The 21805-nt window shown below is 36.5% G+C and overlaps 1 protein-coding gene across 9 annotated transcripts in view; it reads right to left on the bottom strand.

Moving 5' to 3' along the window:
* Window positions 1–21805, bottom strand: part of LOC126183366 (uncharacterized) — a 505494-nt gene that overhangs the window by 210081 nt on the left and 273608 nt on the right. For all 9 annotated transcript variants that reach the window (XM_049925289.1, XM_049925286.1, XM_049925287.1 and 6 more), the window contains exon 16: window positions 12140–12220. In XM_049925289.1, coding sequence (XP_049781246.1) covers window positions 12140–12220 — 81 coding nt within the window. The remainder of the gene's footprint in view (window positions 1–12139; window positions 12221–21805) is intronic.

The following is a 21805-nucleotide window of genomic DNA, read 5'->3' as shown; positions in this document are numbered from 1 at the left end:
TCTGTAATAGCTGGGGAACAAAAACAAAGGCCAATGGCTGAAAAAGACCCTGTAGCTGTGGAAACATATCTGACCCATGTTCAGCATGCAGATATTCTCAGAATGGCTTAGTCACTCGATCAGGCATCCCCTGAGCCCCACAGCACAATGTGTGTGCTGAAGTCCCCCACAAGGAGGGAATGGGCATGGGAGTGCCCGGAGGAGTTCTGCCAGTACATCTGCATCCAAAACATCATAAGGTGGAAGGTACAAAGAACACACTGTGATATTAAAGGGTGCAAGAACTTTCACGACAATTGCTTGCAAGGTTGTGGTAAGAGGGACAGGACAGGAGTGGCATCTGTCATCAATGAAAACAGCCACTCCACCTGTAGCCCTGTCTCCAGGAGTATCGTCCTTCCTGTATGCATGGTAGCCCCGTAATGCAGGTGTGTCACCAACTTTAAGATGTGTTTCTTGTAAGCAGATGCAGCATGGTTTCTCCTGGACCAAGAGCTGCAGTTCTTCCAAATGTGAGCAATATCTGTTCAAATTCCACTGCAACACAGAAGTCCCTGTGAAAGCCATTGTTTGGCGATGGTTGTTCTTTTCTTGCTCCCTTGGAGGCGGTGATGTACCATGGAGATCAGGAGAAATGTTAGTTGGTTCCTTAATCTCTGGTGCCTCTGATTGGAAGTCCATATCCTCAAGAGCATAGTCCCCATCACAAATGGAAAGAGCTCACCGATCTGAAGGCTTAACTACCACTTTCCGTTGGTAAAATTTCCCATTTAAGGTGAAGTAATTATGTAACAATATTAGTTGCAGTGGCCTCTGATGTTTCTGAAACTGATAAATTTTTATGCTTTACTTAGTTGTTAAAGATTATTTCTATTGCTTCTTCAATTCGTATATTTGTAAATAGGTTAGTTACATTAAAAGAAGCAAAAAGATTAAAATTGTTCTTCCTTGTTCGTCCAGCTAGTTTTTCATAAGGTTTTTTTTTTTTCCTCCCCACAGCCTGCTGCACTCAATTCACGAAATATGAAACCTAACATCTAACTTTCTTATAACAGGAAAATGCATTTCACCTCACTGAAGAGCAAATGTAAATTATGTATTAGATGATTTACATCTGAAGATAAACCCACATGGTCAGAAATGCATCATGTAATTTAATAAAACATTAACAAGTTGTGACTGAAGGCATTTGTATTCAAACTTCCTGCGTACAATGTATTCAGTTCTGCACATATACAGTACATATACATATACAGTATAACACACGGCGAGGAAATAATAACTACGGTGGAAATGTCAAAATTTTAAGTGTCTATATAGATGAGAATTTAAACTGGAAAAAACACATTTTGGAACTCCTGAAAGAAATTAGTATGGCTATATTTGCATTTAGAATCAGTGTAAATCTAGGTGTGTGTGTGTGTGTGTGTATGTTTGAAGTTTACGGGCGCTAAACAGCGTGGTCATCAGCGCCCAGTAAATCTAGGGAAGAGACAAATTAGTAAGCTGACATATTTTACATATTTTCAGTAAATAATGTCAAACAGGATAATGTTCCAGGTACCTCAACTTTAAGCAAGAAAGTATTCATTGCCCAAAAATGTGCTGTAAGAATGTATGTGGTGCTCACCCACAGTCATCATGTAGACATCTTTTTAAGGAGTTACACATTTTGACTACTGTGTCACAGTATATTCATCCCCTTTTGATGTTTTTAGTAAATAATCCACTGCAGTTCAAAAGAAACAATGATGTACATAATTACAATATAAGAACAAAATGGCATTAATTATGCCATATTACAGTTGTCTTTATCACAAAAAGAGTGTGCACAATGCTTCCACCAAATGTTTTGATTACTTACTCACTAACATAAAATGTCTGACAGACAGAAAAGTAAAATATGGGACAAACTGAAGAAGTTTCTCCTTGACAACTCCTTTTATACCATAGAAGAATTTATAGTCACACACACACACACACACACACACACACACACACTAACACACTCTCCTCACATGAAACTGACATTGCAAAATGTAAATTATTACTCAATAATAAACAATCAATCACTAAAACAGTGTAAAAGGTGATGTGTACAAATTATTAACTCTCAACAGTGCAACAAAAGAGAAAAATCGCCATCTAACCTTATTTACATGTGAATGTGTAATGTGAATCTAAAAGTCCGATTCCAAAACATTATAATTAATTATACAAATTATTTATGAAACATGAAACTAACTAACTGTGTGCTTATTAATAAAACCTGATATTTCTCATAGGCCTGTCTATCATGTTAGTCAGAAATTTTTGGGAAAATATTTGTCAAGTATGATTAAAAATTTTTGTAACAAGTGCTTACATGGCCTGGATATGTCTCCATAAAGTTCTCCTAGAATAAATGGAACATAGTGGAGTTGTGTACGAGTATATCACTTCGGAATAGGATTAACTGTTGCACTTATTACGTTCCAGCTTCAAGATGTTTGGGGACCTCATAGCAGCTGCCCACCTGAGATACAGTTCTGCACAACCTAATGATCAGAGCAACAAAATTTTGCATGTTGCAAAGTTACATATACATGACAGCTATCCATGTATATATCAATGGTTCTGTTAAGTAGTAGTTCACCACAAAGAAAACCTTAAGGTTCTTCTAAAACTGTATTAGTAGCTAAAACTTTTTTATGATTGCTGGAAAGCTATTGAAAATGTCTCTCTTGAACAGACAATTTTTAGACCAAAGTGTATGACTTTAATTATTTATGAAGATTGTTCTTATTTCTGGTATTATTCTGTGAACTAAGCTGGTGTTTCAAAAAGGGATATAATGCTTACAACAAATCTCATTAAGGAAAAAATGTATTGAGAATCAGTAGTTAGTATTTACAATTCTTTGAACAAATTTTTTCAAAACTTTCTTGAATTTACACCACAGTTAATTCATATTATACTCTTTGGAGTGGAAAAACATTAGTTTGGCATCACAAATAACCAAAAATATGATTCCATATGATATCACTGAATGAAGGCAGACAATGTATGCCATTTTTATGTCAAAAATGTCTGACAAGACTCACATTTCAAAGAAATATTTATTTAGGTGTTTCAGTAGCTCTTAAGTAGGCTCCTATTAAAAAAAATTCTATCAAGGTTTCGCTGGTTTAGCCCCAACAATTTTGGGCTGTTAGAACCTAATTTTATTTGCGTATGTTAAGTTGAAGCAATTTGGAAGCTCTGAGCTGCATTTAGTGAATTAGATTGCTGTGAATTAGCTATGAACCTTTGTTAATGAGCATGTAAATTTCATTAACTGATCTTTCTAAAACTAAATTTAATTTGTTACTTGGATGAACACTGATAAATAAATGATTCTTTCCAATTGACACAATTTGTTCACTGTTTTCTCATCACTTTGGAGAATTTGCTGTCACACTACACTATTCTAATTCACTTGAGAGGAATTTGTGATTCAACAACACAAATGTCTTTTGACAGATCACATATTATAGCTGTAACCAGTAACTTATTGTAAAATTAGTTAATTACAATGTCACTGGACATGTAAATAGCCTTCTGAGTATCCAAATACTCCAGAAACCTAAAGTGTGACTTCAACAATATATTATTTGTAGACAGATAGTATAGAAACAACTTTTCAAAATTTGTTGAGAATGTTGGCAAAAGTTATAGTGGACAGAAGTTTGATGCCTCTCTTAACTAGTGGCTTAAGTTCAGCATGTGTTAGCTAATCAGAAAACTTTCACTGTTAAACCATAAAGTAAATAAAGAATTTAAGATTTTATTAAACTCTTAACAACACTCCTTTGTTAATTTTGGTGCATACAAATATAAAAAATGCAGCCAAATTTTTGGTTACTGGTGTTGCACATCATCTGGAGAACCCCAGTTTGGAAAGATAATGTGCGTAAGAAAGTGTTTGCACAATAAAAAGGTGCATAAGTGCAATGGTGTACCAGCAAACTTGATTCTCCAATTGTGAGTGGCAGAATGGTCTGTATAAGATACATCACATGTAATGCAGTGTTGTACTCAGCCATTGGACCTAGTATCTTAGAACAAAGAAAGGCACAAATCTGTCTGCTAGCTGAAGTTCAAAAGTTGATATAATGCAAAAACTTTTAAAGTGGCAGTTGTAGGTAGTGGATGCTTTCAGCTGTGATCGCATGAAATATCACTAGAGATCAGGCCTGAACTACCTCGTTTACAATATTCTGCAAACCTCAGCAGCAATAGCCCAGTAGCCACTCTCTTAATTGTTCTTTTATTTTCTTATTTTGCAGTGAATGAATTAATCCTGGTCTATTATGGATTGATTATGACTCTCACAACACCAGAAGGGATTTGTGATTCCTGTGAACATGAGTCAGTCTTGCTTTCGCAGAAACATAGAACACAGATGTAGGGTTCTGTCCTGTGAAACAAAGGCAGGGCTTGTTTCCCTGCACTGCCCCTCTCCCCCCTGGTGGTGAAAATTCTCAATTGTTTACACTCGCAGTCATCAGCAAATATTTAGTGTCAAAGCTCTGCACTACAGAGACTGCAAAACAAAACAGTGTATTTCAACCATACCAAAATTCTTCCCCTAACATGTGAGTAAACAAGTAAGTTATTTTCGGTGTACTTCTATGCTAAGTGCCTTGTCAGTTCTACCTGCAGCATTGTCAAGTATACATATCACAGCCATGAAACCCTACAAAAGTTCAGAGTTAATATTCTGCAGATTTTATAATTATCTCACTTGGCTGAAAAAGAAAAAGTAGTACTGCGGAGCACCTTAAATCAGAGATACATTCAGTTCACTGGCGGGGAAAATGCTGCTGCTTCTCGACAGAACGAGCAATTGTTGAAAGCTTGAATACAACAAAAGAAGAAAAACAAATGCCACTACAGAGATAAAACTGCAGAAGTTTTTGCAAAAAGCAAATGCTCCAGTCGAAAAGTTCCCCGAATGCCATCCTCCGCCCCCCCCCCCCACCCCTTACCCCCCCATCAGTTTTGAAGCACTAAGTCTTTGTCTTCACGCACATAGCTTGACAATCTTTTAAATCTGTTGATATAATCATTCACAAACAAATAAAATTAGTAGTGAATTTTTCCAAAAATGGATGCAAATTTCACCAAAAACAGATGCTATATTTTCTCATCTCTACCCATGGTGCACTACGCAAACATGTTATAACTTACTAAGTGGCATATCCCTCTATACTGGCATGACTGTTACTATGATACTATAACATAACTACTACATATGATTTATGTTGTGCTTGCACATACTGATGATGACACTATAAAATGGTTGTGTAAACTGAAAATAACTGGATATGTTTGAAAAGAGAAATAAAGAAGTGTTTTAGTATCAAATGTGATTTGCTTTAGCAGTAGCAGTAGCAGTAGCAGCAGCAGCAGCAGCAGCAGCAGCATACTCCTATTAAAATTACTTTGTGATTGACAGATGGCAGCGGTGATGAGCAGAGTTGCCTGCTCATACACAACATGCCACATGCTCATTTGATTGATAGTTGTGCATGCATCAAAAAAGAAACAAGTCGCATACTAACTTACTGACAGTTGCTAACATCACTGAAGGTAGTGGGGAAGTTAGTGGTGGGGCACTGCTTCTGTAGGTACAGCAATGTATTAACTTGCCATTAAAGACAAATAACAGCAATAAGATAAGTATTCAGTCACACACATCACAAATTAAGAAATTATCTAACTAAGCGAAGAACAATGTGAGGGGTGAACACAAATGAATTTTCGTTTACACACTATTACACTAACAGATGCATGCCAGTTACGGCTGAATAACTTTCACCAGCTTATGTTAGTTGCCAGAACTGCAGTCAGAATTTGACAAAATAATAAGTTGGTCTATGTCACTTTCACTACACATTCATTTTCCCATGCATGCACCAAAAAAGGAACAAGTTGCATATTAACTTACAGACAGTTGCTAACATCACTGAAGGTAGTGGGGAAGTTAGTGGTGGGGCACTTCCTTCGTGTGTCTTACAACATTATGATAATATGATGATGGTCGGTTTATAGTAACCTTTGTCAATGGTTCCACTTCTGTCTGTGTACATTTTTTTGTTGTTCCTTGCCATGTAGCCCTTGAGTCCATATGAATATAGTGTAATTAAAGTGGCAGTGATATGATGGCAGTATGAGGACCCTAGAGCCATATGTTTTGCCAATTCATCTATAGCGTATTGATGTAAGGGGCTTTATTGTGAGCCACAAGATCCAGTTCTTCAGTCTCGGTATAGTCATCTGCTATGGGAATGTTTTTTTGTTATACCCAATTGACAATGTCTTGTTTTCTGGAAGTTACTGTAGGTGCCTTATCAATAACATTACAATGATAACTAATCCTGAAGGTTTGCTCAAGTTCTTGATGGCTCTTTGATATCAACAACACCTACAGAACAATTCACAGATTTGAGTTATGTATGCCTGTAGCAGGGATAAAGTTTCATTGCAATCTAATACATCGATCAACAACCAAACTCAAAGGATACTGATTTATATAAATTCTCAGCTTTTTACATGTATGGATGTAGAAATAAAATAACAAAACAGTTTATTGCATTGACAAAAATGCTACACTAACTAAAATGAGAGCTATTAATTTTATCAATGCATTACTATGGGAACAGATTTTTTTAGAGACAAGTAAAGCAAGCTTAAAAAAAAAATTGAATGTGTCCTTGGTATATCAAAATTTCCATTTACAGACCAGCACTTTGCTTTTACACTAATGAGCCAAACATACAATTTTGTTTCATTTAATCTTGTTGCAGTACAGTATAACTGTAATGCCAACTTAGATCGTAGGTGTGACTGGTGTGATAAATTGCACATTAAACAGTAACACGAAATGAAACACGAGTTTGGCATAGTGAATGGGAACAACTGTGACTGTGGCAAATAGTGATGAACTTGTGAGTATATAAATTATATTTACTCCACAATGTAGTGAGATATGGCTGTCCTCCCACCCTTAAAACAATTTTGGTATGATGGCAGCATTTCATGTTTAGTATCATATGGCAAAGTCCACTGAACATAAATTAGTCACATTTTTCACTGCAAGTTCTTCAAATTAAGCACTGTATGTTTCTTAATTTGAAACCATCATAATAACTTTGACCACTAAAGGCAAGCTATGATGTTACATCATAAAATGTGACAGAAAGAAAGAAATCTTTTAACCAAACAGTCAATTTATTATCATGTAATAAAGATTGACCATTTGAAATTATTCTTTCCTTATTTTTGTACACTAACTAAAATATTTACCAAAGAATAACTTTAGTAGCAAATATAGTTTTGCCTTATTGCACAAAAATATTTTTACAGTGGTGTAATGTGAAAATCAGTACATATATGGAGCTCCTTCCCCTTCCCTCCTGCCCCTGTGGCTGGCCATTGCTGCTCCCTCCCATACCCTGTAGACACATCCACGTCACCTTGAAAGACTTTTAACAGCAGAGCAGGCAACACAGTGAGCACATAGAGCCCGAGAAACAGCTACGATTGGTTGATGACTGGTCCCTACAACTCAACTCACTAAAACGTCAACCACAAAGTAATTTTAATTGAACTATAGTAGTAGTAGTAGTAGTAGTAGTATTAGTAGTAGTAGTAGTATTCGTCCGTGGATCACTTTTACAAAGATATTGAAATGTCACGGTATTACAATTTAATCCTTAGCTACTATGGATGTTAACAGGAACACACTTACTATGGAGGGGTCTCTCAGGCTGCCTTTTTATTTTCGGGACTTCCTGTTGTTTGTTATACTTCTTGGAGACAGACTTAACGGGAATTTCAATTTTTTAAACAATACAGAATTTCAAAAACTTTGAAAACTACAACAGAGCCAAGTTTGCAGATTACTTATATTTTATATATTACTAAACTAATTGTTGTGACTCGCCGATCTTTCAAAGTGCTCTTACATGGCCGACAGCCCCGCACGCTACTTCACCTTCTGCGTTCTTCCACCTCACGGCTGTGGGTGCCTTCGCTTGGCCGGTTCATCGCCGACGACCTCGTACGGGTACGGGGATATGGCAGGCGGGCAAAATGGAGTCCTGGCCGCATCTTACGACACCGTGGCCGACGCCTGCATGAAATTCAGATGGACACGGGTGTTGCAGAGCGTCATTCAGACCAGCTTCGGCCTCGGTGCTGGCAACGCCTGTTCCAAATGCCGCTACACCACCTTCGGCTCTACCTGACGCTCGGGATCTCGGCATCTCTCATTACTCACAACACAGCCCTCTCACTGTCATCTCGGTGCCAGCACGAGAACGGACGCCACCAGGAGACGTGCCCACTCGCCTCCTTCTCCTACAGATGCCAACACATCACCCGTGTCTCCTGTTATAGCAACCGGACTTGCCACAATGGGCAGATTGGTGCACGGGGCCCCAGCAGATTTGACCCCTTCGTCTCCTGTTATATCGACCCGTTATCATCGGGGACACTTCCGTCCGTATGGGAAGCCACCTCCTTGCGACTTTACAGCCAGTCAAACAACACCTGTGGACATTAGCCATCTACAGGCCACCTCCATCAAGACCAGTGCAAAAAATTCAAACGGGGGAAAAGTGTTGTGACTCGCCGATCTTTCAAAGTGCCGCCGCGCAGTTACGTGCGTCCTCTACATGCGGCGCTGTCTGCCAGCCGTGCAGCAGCCACACCACCTAAGCGGCCAGCCTGCCAGCAGCCGCTAGACTTGGACTCAGTGCTGATTTGACTGTTACCATGTACACATGTATTACTTTGTCTACTTGCTCTGTGACTTACATGTGTTGTTTTTGAAACATATGTGTTCAACTTGACGTTATAACACTAATGGCACTGAGTTACATCTCTACTCACTCACAGATTATCGTCAGGGAGATAGTATTACAGATTCACAACATAACTGTATGGTAAAACATATTTCACTTACGACAAATTTAATTTGGAATCAGCTTTGTGTTTACTTCTCCTCATTTCAGCCTTAGGGCAATTATTCCACCCCATAATTCTATCAAAGGCGAAATTTTGCCAAATTTTTATTTTAAAAATCAAGAAGGAAGTGATTACCTATTGTATTCTTCTGAAGCCCTGAATAAAATTTTAATTGTGTTCAGTGTGCATGTATTTCATGCAGACCCTCCAACAATTCTTCAACAAAATCAAACCACTACACTGTCAACATGGGTATCTTGTTTTCCACTTCAAACAAAGACAACAAATGGCTGATGCTTTTTGTTTTTCAAAAAAACTGTTTCTGTGTTTGAGGCTCATATCCCAAAACAGCAAGTTTTCTCCAAGACTTTTTGGAATCTGTTGCAGACCAGGCAGCTGCAAGACAATATTGAATCACCTTGTTCTTACATTAGGTAGCGGCTTCCGTTTTATCCATCAAAAACATCTTTCTATTCTTACCAAAGAAGTATTCTTCTCCATCATCATCACCTGTGCTGTGACATCTTTATCACTTCCAGTTTCCTCTTCCAAATTAGTATTGTGATCAAGAAACATTCAAAATCAGGGTCATTGTCACTGTCATCAAAGTCTTCATCTGAGAACTCACTGAGGCTTTCTTGAACACTTACATCAGTCTCACATAGTAAACATTGCATAGAAGGCCTAGCTTTCCTTACCATGGAGAAACAGTAACATTCAACAAAAACATTACACACAAACACACTGGTACATCTGTGAGACTTTTCAAGGCCCAAAAAATAACAAACAAATTGCAACAACAATGCCAGATTTCTGGCTCACGTAACTTGCCATCCAATAGAAATGTACACAGAAGAATCTACTTCATTTCACAGGGGTGTATGAAATATCACAAGACAAAAAGCTGTAGTGGTCTGAGAAACCATCCATAGTAGTTAAAGATTAAACATAACAAAAACTACAACATTCATATACACAGGTATTTACATGCTTACAGGTCTTGTAGACAGGAATGGGACAGATAGTCAGCTATGGCCTTATGGCAGCAACGATCATGGCATTTGCCTAAAGTAATTTTGGGAAACCATGGAAAATCTAAATCAGAAAGACCAGATGAAGACTCGACACTCTATCCTGTCAAACACATGGCTAATCTGTTTAGAACAGTGTTACCTCATTCAGTTTGTCCCTAGTGTACAATACTGTTTTGCAAAGAAGTTATTAAACAATTTCATTTTATTTATTCTGTAAGAAAAAGAGGGTTTCTTCAAAGTGTAATCTTATTTACACACAGATTATATCCAATGCCATTAAGTGTTTAATATTTCTGTTTACATAAAAAACATTATTACAATTTTTATCATTTTGCAATATAATTCCTAGATCGTTTGTAACACAGGTAACTTCTTCATTCACTGAAAAGTTCTTCCAAACAGGCCAATTCTTGAGGTAAGAAAACAGACACAACTTGTGCGGTGAAACCAGTCCAATGTACCTTCATAGACTGCACTTCAACTATGGAAATAGACACTCAATCCAAGTAACCAATCGCGATGATATAACCTAAACCACAAAAAACAGTCACCATTACTTTCTCCATACAAAACACAACAGATTTTGCTTTTATTCAGTGCAGTTTCACCTTTGCTGATACACTGTTTTGTCTACAATTTTATGTTTCTGGAGTAATGGTCGATGCATGTTTTATCTACTGCCAGAGTCCTTCAGATTATGTTTCAACTTCTGTAAACATCATTTAGAAACATCTTTCCTCCAACTGCTTTTGTCTGAAGTCAATGTACACTTAGTTTCTTCATATGCGAAACTTAATTCAGAATACTACGTAACAATTCGTACAAGGCTCCTACCATCTTAACAACCTCACAAACATTAATTGTTGAGATCTCCTTTCATGATAAAATCACTTTTTTCCAAAATATTTTGTCATTAGAAACCTCAATTGGGCATTTGAAATATGTGATATCATCATTGTTCCTATGACTGCATTTTAATCTGTTTATACAGTAATGGTTCAACTTACATAGTGGTGGTGCAGAGTTCACTCAACTGGCATCCAAACCACATTACACTTTTTTTTATACAGAAAATTGTTTCATAAATGATAGATACTCATTTTTCTTCAATTCTAACAATAAAAGTTTGAGACTAATAATCAAAGATATGCACTAACAAACAATTGTGCATAGTATCTGGTTCAAACGTTGAAAAAGATCTTTAAAAGCATATTGCAGTACAACAGTAAAGGTAATGAACAAAATTTCCCATTTTTATGCAGAAATGTACGACTTGTGCAGTTAACCTTAAAATGGAAACCATTAGTTCTGAGGAAAACATATACTTCAGCTTAAATAGTTGCAATGCCATCAAATTTCGTATTATCACACAACACTACATGAAAATTCATAGAATATTTGCATAGAAATTATGGTACACCACTTTCTGGGTAGCAACAACATGGTGAATCTTTCACATCTAGAACTATAGGTGATTTCACTATCAATCTCTTCAACTTTATATGCTTACTCCAGTCAGAAGTCTGGGTTCTGTTTGTCTTTCACATCTCACAGCTGTTTCTGTTCTCACATCAGGAGATATTTATCCTCCCTGCTGAAATTTCCACCTCCTTTCAATGCTAATGCCTATTTACCAACTTACACTTACACTTTTATCTTGTCACCAATTATTCAATTATCTTTCAGTGTTTCACAATTTTTTTTATTTATTTTTTATTTTTTTATTTTAGAATATCATTTCTAGTTAGACTTTGCCAACTGCTGTTAGTTTTAACTAAACCACAACCACCACTGAGGCTATGACATATATTACTGAACAGGCATTACAACCTATGCAGTAATCATAAACAAGTAACAAAAAAAGGTTCAAATGGCTCTGAGCACAATGGAACTTAACTTCTAAGGTCATCAGTCCCCCAGAACTTAGAACAACTTAAACCTAACTAACCTAAGGACATCACACAAATCCATGCCCGAGACAGGATTCGAACCTGCGACTGTAGTGGTCGCGTGGTTCCAGACTGAAGCGCCTTTAACCGCTTGGCCACCCCGGCCGGCAAACAAGTAACATGTGATGCAAAATCAGTGATTATCAAGCTTCAAATACTTACCGAGACACCTGTATCCACATTAAAGCTCCTTTCTTCCTCTTGTTGACCAGGTTCCCCACACTGTAATGCATTCACCGATTCCTATAATATGAAATACCACGTAGTTCATTACATTTTTATTAAATTTAACAGAACAGTCACTGAACAACAACATTTCAAGAAAACTACAGCTAAGAGTTATTTTCATTACAGCCAACATATTTGTCATGAGAGAACAGCAACTGCATTGACATTTTAAAAAGACCTCATTTATTCCTCCTTCTCAGTTGCACATTTTATCTATCTGGATCACCTTTATATCTAAAACAAAGTAAAACTGAATACGAACCATCTATTACTTTACAATATGTAGAAAAGAATACATAAATGTATAATTTACCTATTTAGTAGCATCAGGAAGCTGTCACGTCTAAGCCAGAAACTCATACCAGAGTACTGTTTTTTTAACTGCAGTCAGGAGTTTTAAATTGGTATGTGGTGGATGTAGGGGTGAGAGGATGGTGAAATGGGAAAAACGGAGTGAGGGGGGACGGGAGAAGGTGAAGGAAGCAGAGAGGGGGAGTGGTAGAAACATCATGAGTTTAGCAAGAGAGGATCTTAACTTATAATTACAAAAAGTGTAATCATGCAAAAAAATCTCATTAAAATACTTAAAGTGTAGAACAACGTATGTGTGAACTGTAAAAGGCATAAAATAGTAAAATTATGAAATGTAGTGATGGGGACAGAAGGCAGGGAGGGGTAAGAGAGTGCTAGACATGATATGAGTTTAACAAAAGAGGGTCTTACACTATAAATGTAAAACGTAAATAATGTACAAAAATTTCCATTGAAGTATCAAAAGTGTAGACCAATGGATGCGAAAAACTGTAAAGGGCATACAATAGTAAATTATAAAAGAGGAAATAATGTGACTAAAACTGAATTAGTGTCTTACAATATTAAAAGCATGAAACACTGGTATAAAACCATGAGGGTGTTATATTAAAAGTATAGAACAATGAAAGAACAAACAGTAAAATTATAAAAGCACAATTATGTAAAGTACCCCTCCCCTCCCCCATCTTCTCCCACCTCTCTCAATTCCCCTCACTACATTTTATTGTTTCACAATTTTATGCATTTTACAGTTTACACAACAACTGTTCTACACTTTACTTATTTCACTGAGAATTTTTATACAGTTATAATTTTTGTAATCTTAGCATAAGACCCTCTCTTGTTCAACTTGTGACACCTCTACCATTCCCCCTCTCTGCTTCCTTCCCCTCTCCCAATCACCCTCACTCCATTTTTCCCCTCCCCCTTCTATTCCCCCTTTCCTCCCTCTCCTCTCCCCCACCTCCAGCAGATACAAAGCTAAAACATTGAGAGCAGCAGCAAAATAAAGTATTGTGATTTGAGATTCTGACACAGACATGACAGCTTGCATATGCAACTAGACAGGTAAGTTCTACATTTATGTACTATTCTTTTCAACTCATTGTAAAATAATAGACAGTTCATATTTTGTTTTACTTTGAATTAGATCTCAAGAAGATCCAGATATGTTGAAATGTGTCATGCATTTAAAAATGTGTGACTGAGAATGAAGAATAAATGAGAATTATTTTGAACAGTTAACAGTGCTTCAAAAAATAGTAGCAATCAGAACAAGCTCATAGTATGATCTGTTAGAATTGCTTGACCATGAAACTCTCACAAACATCCTGTAATTCAAAGACGGCCTATGTGTACCGGACAGCACAAAAAATTGTGGTGGGAATTCATAGTCAGCGTCAAAGTTCAGGCAAGCACTGATGCAAATCACGTCTGTACTCTTGACCTATTTCAGAAGGCACAAAAGTTTTCTGCAAATAAAATGTACTGTTGGTGGGAACAGATGCATTACATAAATTTTTAACATGGAATTTTCTGCTGGCCTCATTGTAGCTGAAGGGTCAACTTGTGGGCTTTCTATGAAAGGATACAGAGGTTCTTATAAAGCTTCCAAGACTAGCAGTTTTTTTTTCTTGTTCCGAGAGACATACTATTTGGAAAACATCCCTTTATTACAATAATGTGTAGTTAATTTTCCACAACAGATGTAAAAGTTTCTGCATTGTAAATCAGTGTGGGTCACTTGTTGTGGCAAGTACAATCAAATTGGAAGTAACATTTGCTGTTAGCCCACCAATACGGGATATCTTTGACATAAAGAATAATAATAATGATAATATTAATAATAATAATAAATTAATTTCATCACAGACTAGCAGTAGGCTGAAATTTTCAAAAGCTGGTTATTCAGTCTAGACAAAAACACCAGCACAAATACTGAGATTTCTGCATGATTATATCACCGAATTCTGTTAAAGGGAGGCTTCACATGATGATCCACTGATTTCAATGATGATAACTTTCTTCTGAACTGTAGAAGTTAAATGACATACCCAGTCCCATACTGCACAGCCACATGACTATTGCTAGACGACATTTGGATATATCAGTATTTGGGGTCAAAAAGGACACCAATTGGCCTATATACTTGTACTGAACTTTCATTTACTGATTCATCAGAAAATATTAAATTATACCACTTACAATACAGCACAGTAGAGTTGCTGATCATCATGGAGACCACTCAAAAGTAACCCTTGCAGAAGTGTGCAGGTCACTAGGTCTCAGTTTTAAAAGCAATAGGAAACCATAAATTCGAAATTTCCTGGCAGATTAAAACTGTGTGCTGGACCAAGACCCAAATTTGGGATCTTTGCCTTTCACAGGCAAATGCTCATCGACTGAGATACCCACGCACAACTCACAACCCATTCCCACAGTTTAACTTCCACCAGTACCTCATCTTCTACCATCCAAACTTCACAGAAGCTCTCCTGCAAAACGTCATTTCATTTTGAAATTGTCCCCCAGGCTGTGGCTAAGCATGTCTCTGCAATATCCTTTTTTCCAGATGTTCTAGTCTTGCTAGTTTTGCAGGGCAACTTCTGTGAAACTTGGAAGCTAGGAGACGACGTGCTGGTGGAAGTAAAGCTGTGAGAATGGCTAGTGATTCATGCTTGGATAGCTCAGTTCGCTGGGCACTTGCCCACGAAAGGCAAAGGTCCTGAGTTCTAATCTCAGACTAGCACACAGTTTTAATCTGCCAGGAAGTTTCATATCAGTACACACTCTGCTGCAGAATGAAAATTTCATTCTGGAATCATAAGTTTTGTGAGAAATGTGTTTATGTCAAACCCTTTAATCCTTTTTGCAAAGCATAGTGTTACTTTTGAAGGTTTGTGAATGTATCATTTGTCAGTGTAAGATAACTAAAGCAACTGTTTTAATAATGCACCTGTAGCTTTGAATTGCTATTTTTTACAAATACAATGGCTGCACCTGCACAGCGACAGTTCAGTTACTGAGGACAGTACAGTCAGTTCCTAGTTGTTGAAGTGTTAATAAGGCAGTACTTGTAGGAAGGTTTGTAATTATCAAGACCTGAAATTGAAATAATTTGAAAAATGGAAGTGAAGTTTGTTTAAATTTGTGGATGCGTCCACTGCACCTGAAGAAAATAAATGTACAGTTATATACAAAACCTCTCAGGCTATTAATTTACACTGAAGAATCCAGGACCTCTTTATTTAACATCAAAATTAAGTATTCACATTGTCTTATAATAACTAGTGTCTTATCAAATACTGATCTCAGTGGTACATACTGGGTTCATATTTTAAAGTAAGTAAATTGAAATGTGAAAATGTTCTTGCGACAAATAAAAACTTTCTATTTAGAGAATTGGGTAGTAATGTTAGAACACAATGTGACAATTTCAAACCAATTAAGAATTTAAGTAACCATACACTCAGAAAATGCAGGGTAAAGATAAGTACAAATCTAAAAAGGAAACAGACTCCTCATGCAAGAAGTAAGATATGTAGATTGTGGGAATTTATCTAAGAATATGCTTGTATACCAGATAAAATGAAGCAACAAGTTCAACAGCTTTTTTAACAAATGAGGATATTTTTGAACACAGGCACTCACAGAAATAACAAATGATAGTACACATTAAAAAGAAAGCAAAGAATACAAAACGCTCAAATGGAATGCCACAGTAACTGAAAATGTGAGAAAACGATAACAGGAATATGATGGAATATGCTGAATTAAACCAAACTATTTGGAAATGCCTTCACAAGGATATGAATAGATACAATGAAAATTTGCTATGAGTAACAACTGGAAGGTACGGAAGTAAGGAGGAAACAAAACAGAAACTTAATTTGGTGCATTCTACAATTGAAAAAAAGCATCAGATAAGGAGATATCCTATCACTGCAACTATTCTGAGGAGTCCCAGAGAAAGCTTTCAGGTTGTTAAAATGAGAAAAAGATGAAGTAACAAATCATACTGGAACATACATGAAACATACCCATTTTTCAGTTGAAATTGCACTATTAGATGAGGTACGACCAAGATGAAACCCTGATGAAAGATGAGTAGATGGCATTAAGCATGTGTGGGAATTACATGGATACACGTAGCTGATATCCCTAATGAATGAGTCGGTCCAGAGGAACCAAAGAGCCAAGAGTGGCAGAAGTAATGGTTTTTATATACCTGTAGGAACTGAATCAGTTGACACTGTAATTATAAAACACTGTCATTTATGGCAAGTGCCTACTAGGCCTTCACAGGCACATTCCCACTGCTGCATCCTCACACCACACTGGTAATCTTTGATTACAAATTGCCACGTTCTCCAGTATATCTCATGAAAAACATCAAAGTACCAGCAGACCTGGCAATCACTTAGTAACATATGAACCCAATGAGAGGACCTTCTAAAACATACTAACTCTTTGCAAATGATTGATTGATAGACCACTTCAGTTGTTTATCTGCAGTATCTACATGAATTCATGCCCAATTATGAGCTGATCAGCTCCGATTCCTGCAGGGACATCTGATCTGATCATTGAGACTGACAGAGGGGCATGATTTCTGGACCATTTGTTGATTTTTCAGTTCAGCTTCTAAGGATTTAGAATACTCTGCTTCGTTTATTGATTTCCCACATATGAATTATTTCTAATGTGTGAGATTAGGTATTTGTGCTGCGCAGAGACTGCTTCAAAAGGGATAAGAACTTATTGTCTTGGAAGCAATCCAGAGCCAGTGAAAGCTTTGGAATGTCAGGAACGAGAAGAATAATCTATGCACATGCACTTTAAGTTCAGCAAAGATAATGTACTATTTACTCAACTATGTTGTACATTACAGAATTTCTTCAAAATAGTTAACACCACTTTCAATACAGGTGTAACATCTCCGCAGAAAATACTGGTGCACTCTACAAAGTGCACCAGGCATTGCACAAATCCCACCACACAATACAAGTATCTCAGCGAGAAGTGTTTCTTCGTCAAGAACTGGCGTTACATGCACAAGGCTCTGATATGCTCTTAACAAGAAAAAAGCTAGCAGTGTCACATCAGGGGAGTGATGTGCCCATGCAATTTATTGTCCTCATTGTTTCTGACATTCCAGAGCTTTCGCTGGTCCTAGATTACTTCCAAGATCATAAGTTCCTATTCCAAAGTTGTTCTATTTAGACTTCTCTATCAGTTGCTTAATTTATGCACAATCTTTGAAATATACCAACAGACTTGCAGTGCTGGGTTCCATCCTAGTTCAATTATGAGCTGATCAGCTCCGATTCCTGCAGGGACATCTGATCTGATCATTGAGACTGACAGAGGGGCATGATTTCTGGACCATTTGTTGATTTTTCAGTTCAGCTTCTAAGGATTTAGAATACTCTGCTTCGTTTATTGATTTCCCACATATGAATTATTTCTAATGTGTGAGATTAGGTATTTGTGCTGTGCAGAGACTGCTTCAAAAGGGATAAGAACTTATTGTCTTGGAAGCAATCCAGAGCCAGTGAAAGCTTTGGAATGTCAGGAACGAGAAGAATAATCTATGCACATGCACTTTAAGTTCAGCAAAGATAATGTACTATTTACTCAACTATGTTGTACATTACAGAATTTCTTCAAAATAGTTAACACCACTTTCAATACAGGTGTAACATCTCCGCAGAAAATACTGGTGCACTCTACAAAGTGCACCAGGCATTGCACAAATCCCACCACACAATACAAGTATCTCAGCGAGAAGTGTTTCTTCGTCAAGAACTGGCGTTACATGCACAAGGCTCTGATATGCTCTTAACAAGAAAAAAGCTAGCAGTGTCACATCAGGGGAGTGATGTGCCCATGCAATTTATTGTCCTCATTGTTTCTGACATTCCAGAGCTTTCGCTGGTCCTAGATTACTTCCAAGATCATAAGTTCCTATTCCTAAGTTGTTCTATTTAGACTTCTCTATCAGTTGCTTAATTTATGCACAATCTTTGAAATATACCAACAGACTTGCAGTGCTGGGTTCCATCCTAGTTTAATGATAGTATATTTGCAGAGAGCCAATTGGTAATTTTCAACACAATCTTAGTTACATTCTAAAGGGCTGACATTTCTCTTACATTTGATTATAAAAGTTGCATTGTCATCAAAGAGAACTAATTCAACTTCTAGGATATGTTATGGCAGATCGTTTATACATAACATGAAAAAGATGCTGTTTCATTACATACACTCCCGCCCCCTTTCTAAATGTGGCCATCAGCAGTCTTTTAGTTAGACAGAACTAAAACCAGTTGCCTACAAGATGTCTGCTGCCACAATATTTGGGATTATTTAGGAAATACTGTGAACTGTACAAGAAAATGCTTTTCACAGATCACAGAAATTATCCGCTGGCATGATTTCATCACTTAAATTTTGTAGTATAAGTTTATTTTTGAATCGAAAAATGGAATTTTTGTTGAGTGATCCTTTTAAACCCCAAATTGATACTAAGTTTCATTTTATGATTGGTGTTTTATTGCTCTTGCATACATAATACAGAGGATTGAGTAACTGAGATTTATCTGCATATGTATGGTACTGCTTTCACACATATTCTATTGACTTATCCCTTGAATTATCCACATAAAACTTATGAGCTACATTCGGAAAATATTTATCAAATATGTTGGTAACCTGGCTGTTAACACTTACTATTTCATCATTCTCTTCAATAACCCAGTCCTTACTTTCGTTAACTGATTTTCAGGTTTCTCTATTATCTTTTGTCTACACATTGTTAATTTTATTGGCTGATTTGTTAATTTTAGACATTACAGTTTCTTATTGTTTAATCACTTTGCTTTAGTCAGGACAGTATTTGTTATAATATGAAAAAAGGTCATACTTGAGCACTTAAGGTGCAGTGAAATGGCGTGATTTTGGACAGTTTTTAGGTTATTCTCATGATAACATGCATAGGTTATGTTAGATTCCATTTTATGTTACAGAAGTGGTGAGGTGTATGTATAATGAATACAATATCCTAAAAACAGAAAGTCTATGTGTACCTATGTTTGCCTGAGATAGACAAGGTGTCACCCCATGGATTGGGGTGATACTGGGCCCAAGTTTTTTAAACATATATCCATAGTTACAAAGTATTTGGAGAGGGGATTTGGACATAAATTGATTTTTTTATTAAATTAAATTCTACATTCTTCCTACTTGATTTTAGTTACTTTTCACACATTTTAAGGATGTCCATTATTACAAACAAGTAATAAAGACTGAGATGATAAATTTTATATATTAAAAGGTCAGTTCTAAGTTTCTAACAAATTAAAGTGCATATTTTTACAGTTCTAACTTTAAATAATAAAAAAAATACAATATAAAGAAATTCTACTAAAAAATCAAAATCAATTTTCTTACTCAACATTCAAAGTTAAGTGGCAAACACTTCAAACATTGACTATAACATTAAAATGGCCTATGAGTCTAAAGCACATCTGCTCTAAAAATAAACATCCCTCTCTTCTGAACAGGTATAGGAAGTACTCGCGAAACTTGTTCTTTTTGTATTGTGTCTTTAGTAAGGACTTTAGGAAACATAAATAAGTGTCTAGTGTTGTTGTGTGGGTACAAGAATTTCACACATACTTCCCTTGCACCAATATTTGTGACTACACTTTTCTATATGATAATTTGCCACACTGAATATAATGAACAGCTTTATCTAAAAGTTGCAGGTCATAATTACACTGTACTTTAGCACCTTTCTTGTTGTTATACATTCTCAGCATTGTCCGAAATCACCCAGACACAGTACTCAGTTTTGTAAAATCTGTCATTATTTTATAACTTTACATGAATATCTTGACAAACTTGTACAGCAGTTGTCTCAATGCCATAGGCTACTGACTTTGTTGACAACTGTAGTTATAATACTTTTCCACTGGTCGCAACAATAAAAAGTTTCTACTTGAACTTTCAACAGTGAGCATGTTTTTGTCAGATATTTACCCAGGTAAACATTCAACCCAAAATAAAAGTCACAGAATCTGGGAAGTACACTCTTGCATTTAAAATAATACGTATGTAGAATTAAAACTGGCAGAACTTCATTGCTGAGTGGCAGGAAAGAACAAATAAACCATACTGTCCAAAATCACTCCGCTTGTTGGTACATGATTTCATGTAATTTCCTTTTCCTTCTGCAATATATATTTTAACTTTTGAAATCAATAATTTATTTTTTTTTAATGTTTCACTAGGGCCGCACTTTATTTGTTTCTTGAGAGAGCAGCTGTTAAAAAAAAAAAAAAAAAAAAAAAACCACACACACACACACACACACACACACACACACACACACACACACAAAATTTCCAACACACATCTATCACACTACTATAAATAACACTCCTGTCAGCTCTTTGTAACAGTGTGTTGAAATGTTTTGGTGTGTCTTCATTGATCACTCTGTTTGCAATGATACCTTTATATTATATCAGCACTCTCTATCACTGATTGAGTGTTCAGCTACAAATCTGCTGTCTATCAGTGTTCAAATTTCTGTGCAATTTTGGTGGGAAAATCAACAGCAGAACTCCTATCATCTGTGTCAAATAATCTTCCAAATTATTTCCTTCATCTGGAACTTTCAGAAAATTAATATTAAAATTTGCACAGATTAATATTTACTTTCTTTTGTATACTAGGTAATATAATAGTGACTCGATTTTTTCTAGAAATACCCAAGAAGTTCCCGATGGGGAATAAGCACTGTAATAACTATAAACAAGTTTTCCAACAGCACCAAACAGCACAAGGACATAGAAGTATAACAAGTGGGTTTTAATTAAAGGTGCTTTACTCCAATACCCTCTAGAGATCTTAGGAGAATAATTAACTTCTACAAAAACTGAATCTCTAACACGTTTATTTAAGTCAGTGCATGTGTTGTTTCTCAAAAGTGAGAGAGAACAAGCTAATTTATTTCTGTCCTATCAAAATTATCTTTCAGTGACTAATGGTGTTGTTATACACTGTGATGACATGGTGCAACACTTGCGTATCACAACACATACTGAACTTAGAACAATGGTACACCCAAAAGCTGTCATCTTGAATAAGGTTTGCCACCAGCAGCAAGCCACCCAGAAGTACACATCTGAGCACTGTATTGTTCAACACCTTTCTGCACATTACAAAGAACTGATCCATTTTTTCATCAGTAAATCTTTCATCAGTCCTCCTGTTTGCCTT

The sequence above is a fragment of the Schistocerca cancellata genome, chromosome 4 (genome assembly GCF_023864275.1).
Source record: "Schistocerca cancellata isolate TAMUIC-IGC-003103 chromosome 4, iqSchCanc2.1, whole genome shotgun sequence".
NCBI classification, from domain to species: domain Eukaryota; kingdom Metazoa; phylum Arthropoda; class Insecta; order Orthoptera; family Acrididae; genus Schistocerca; species Schistocerca cancellata.
Note: the sequence above shows the minus strand (reverse complement) of the source record. Positions and strands in the feature narration are given on the sequence as shown.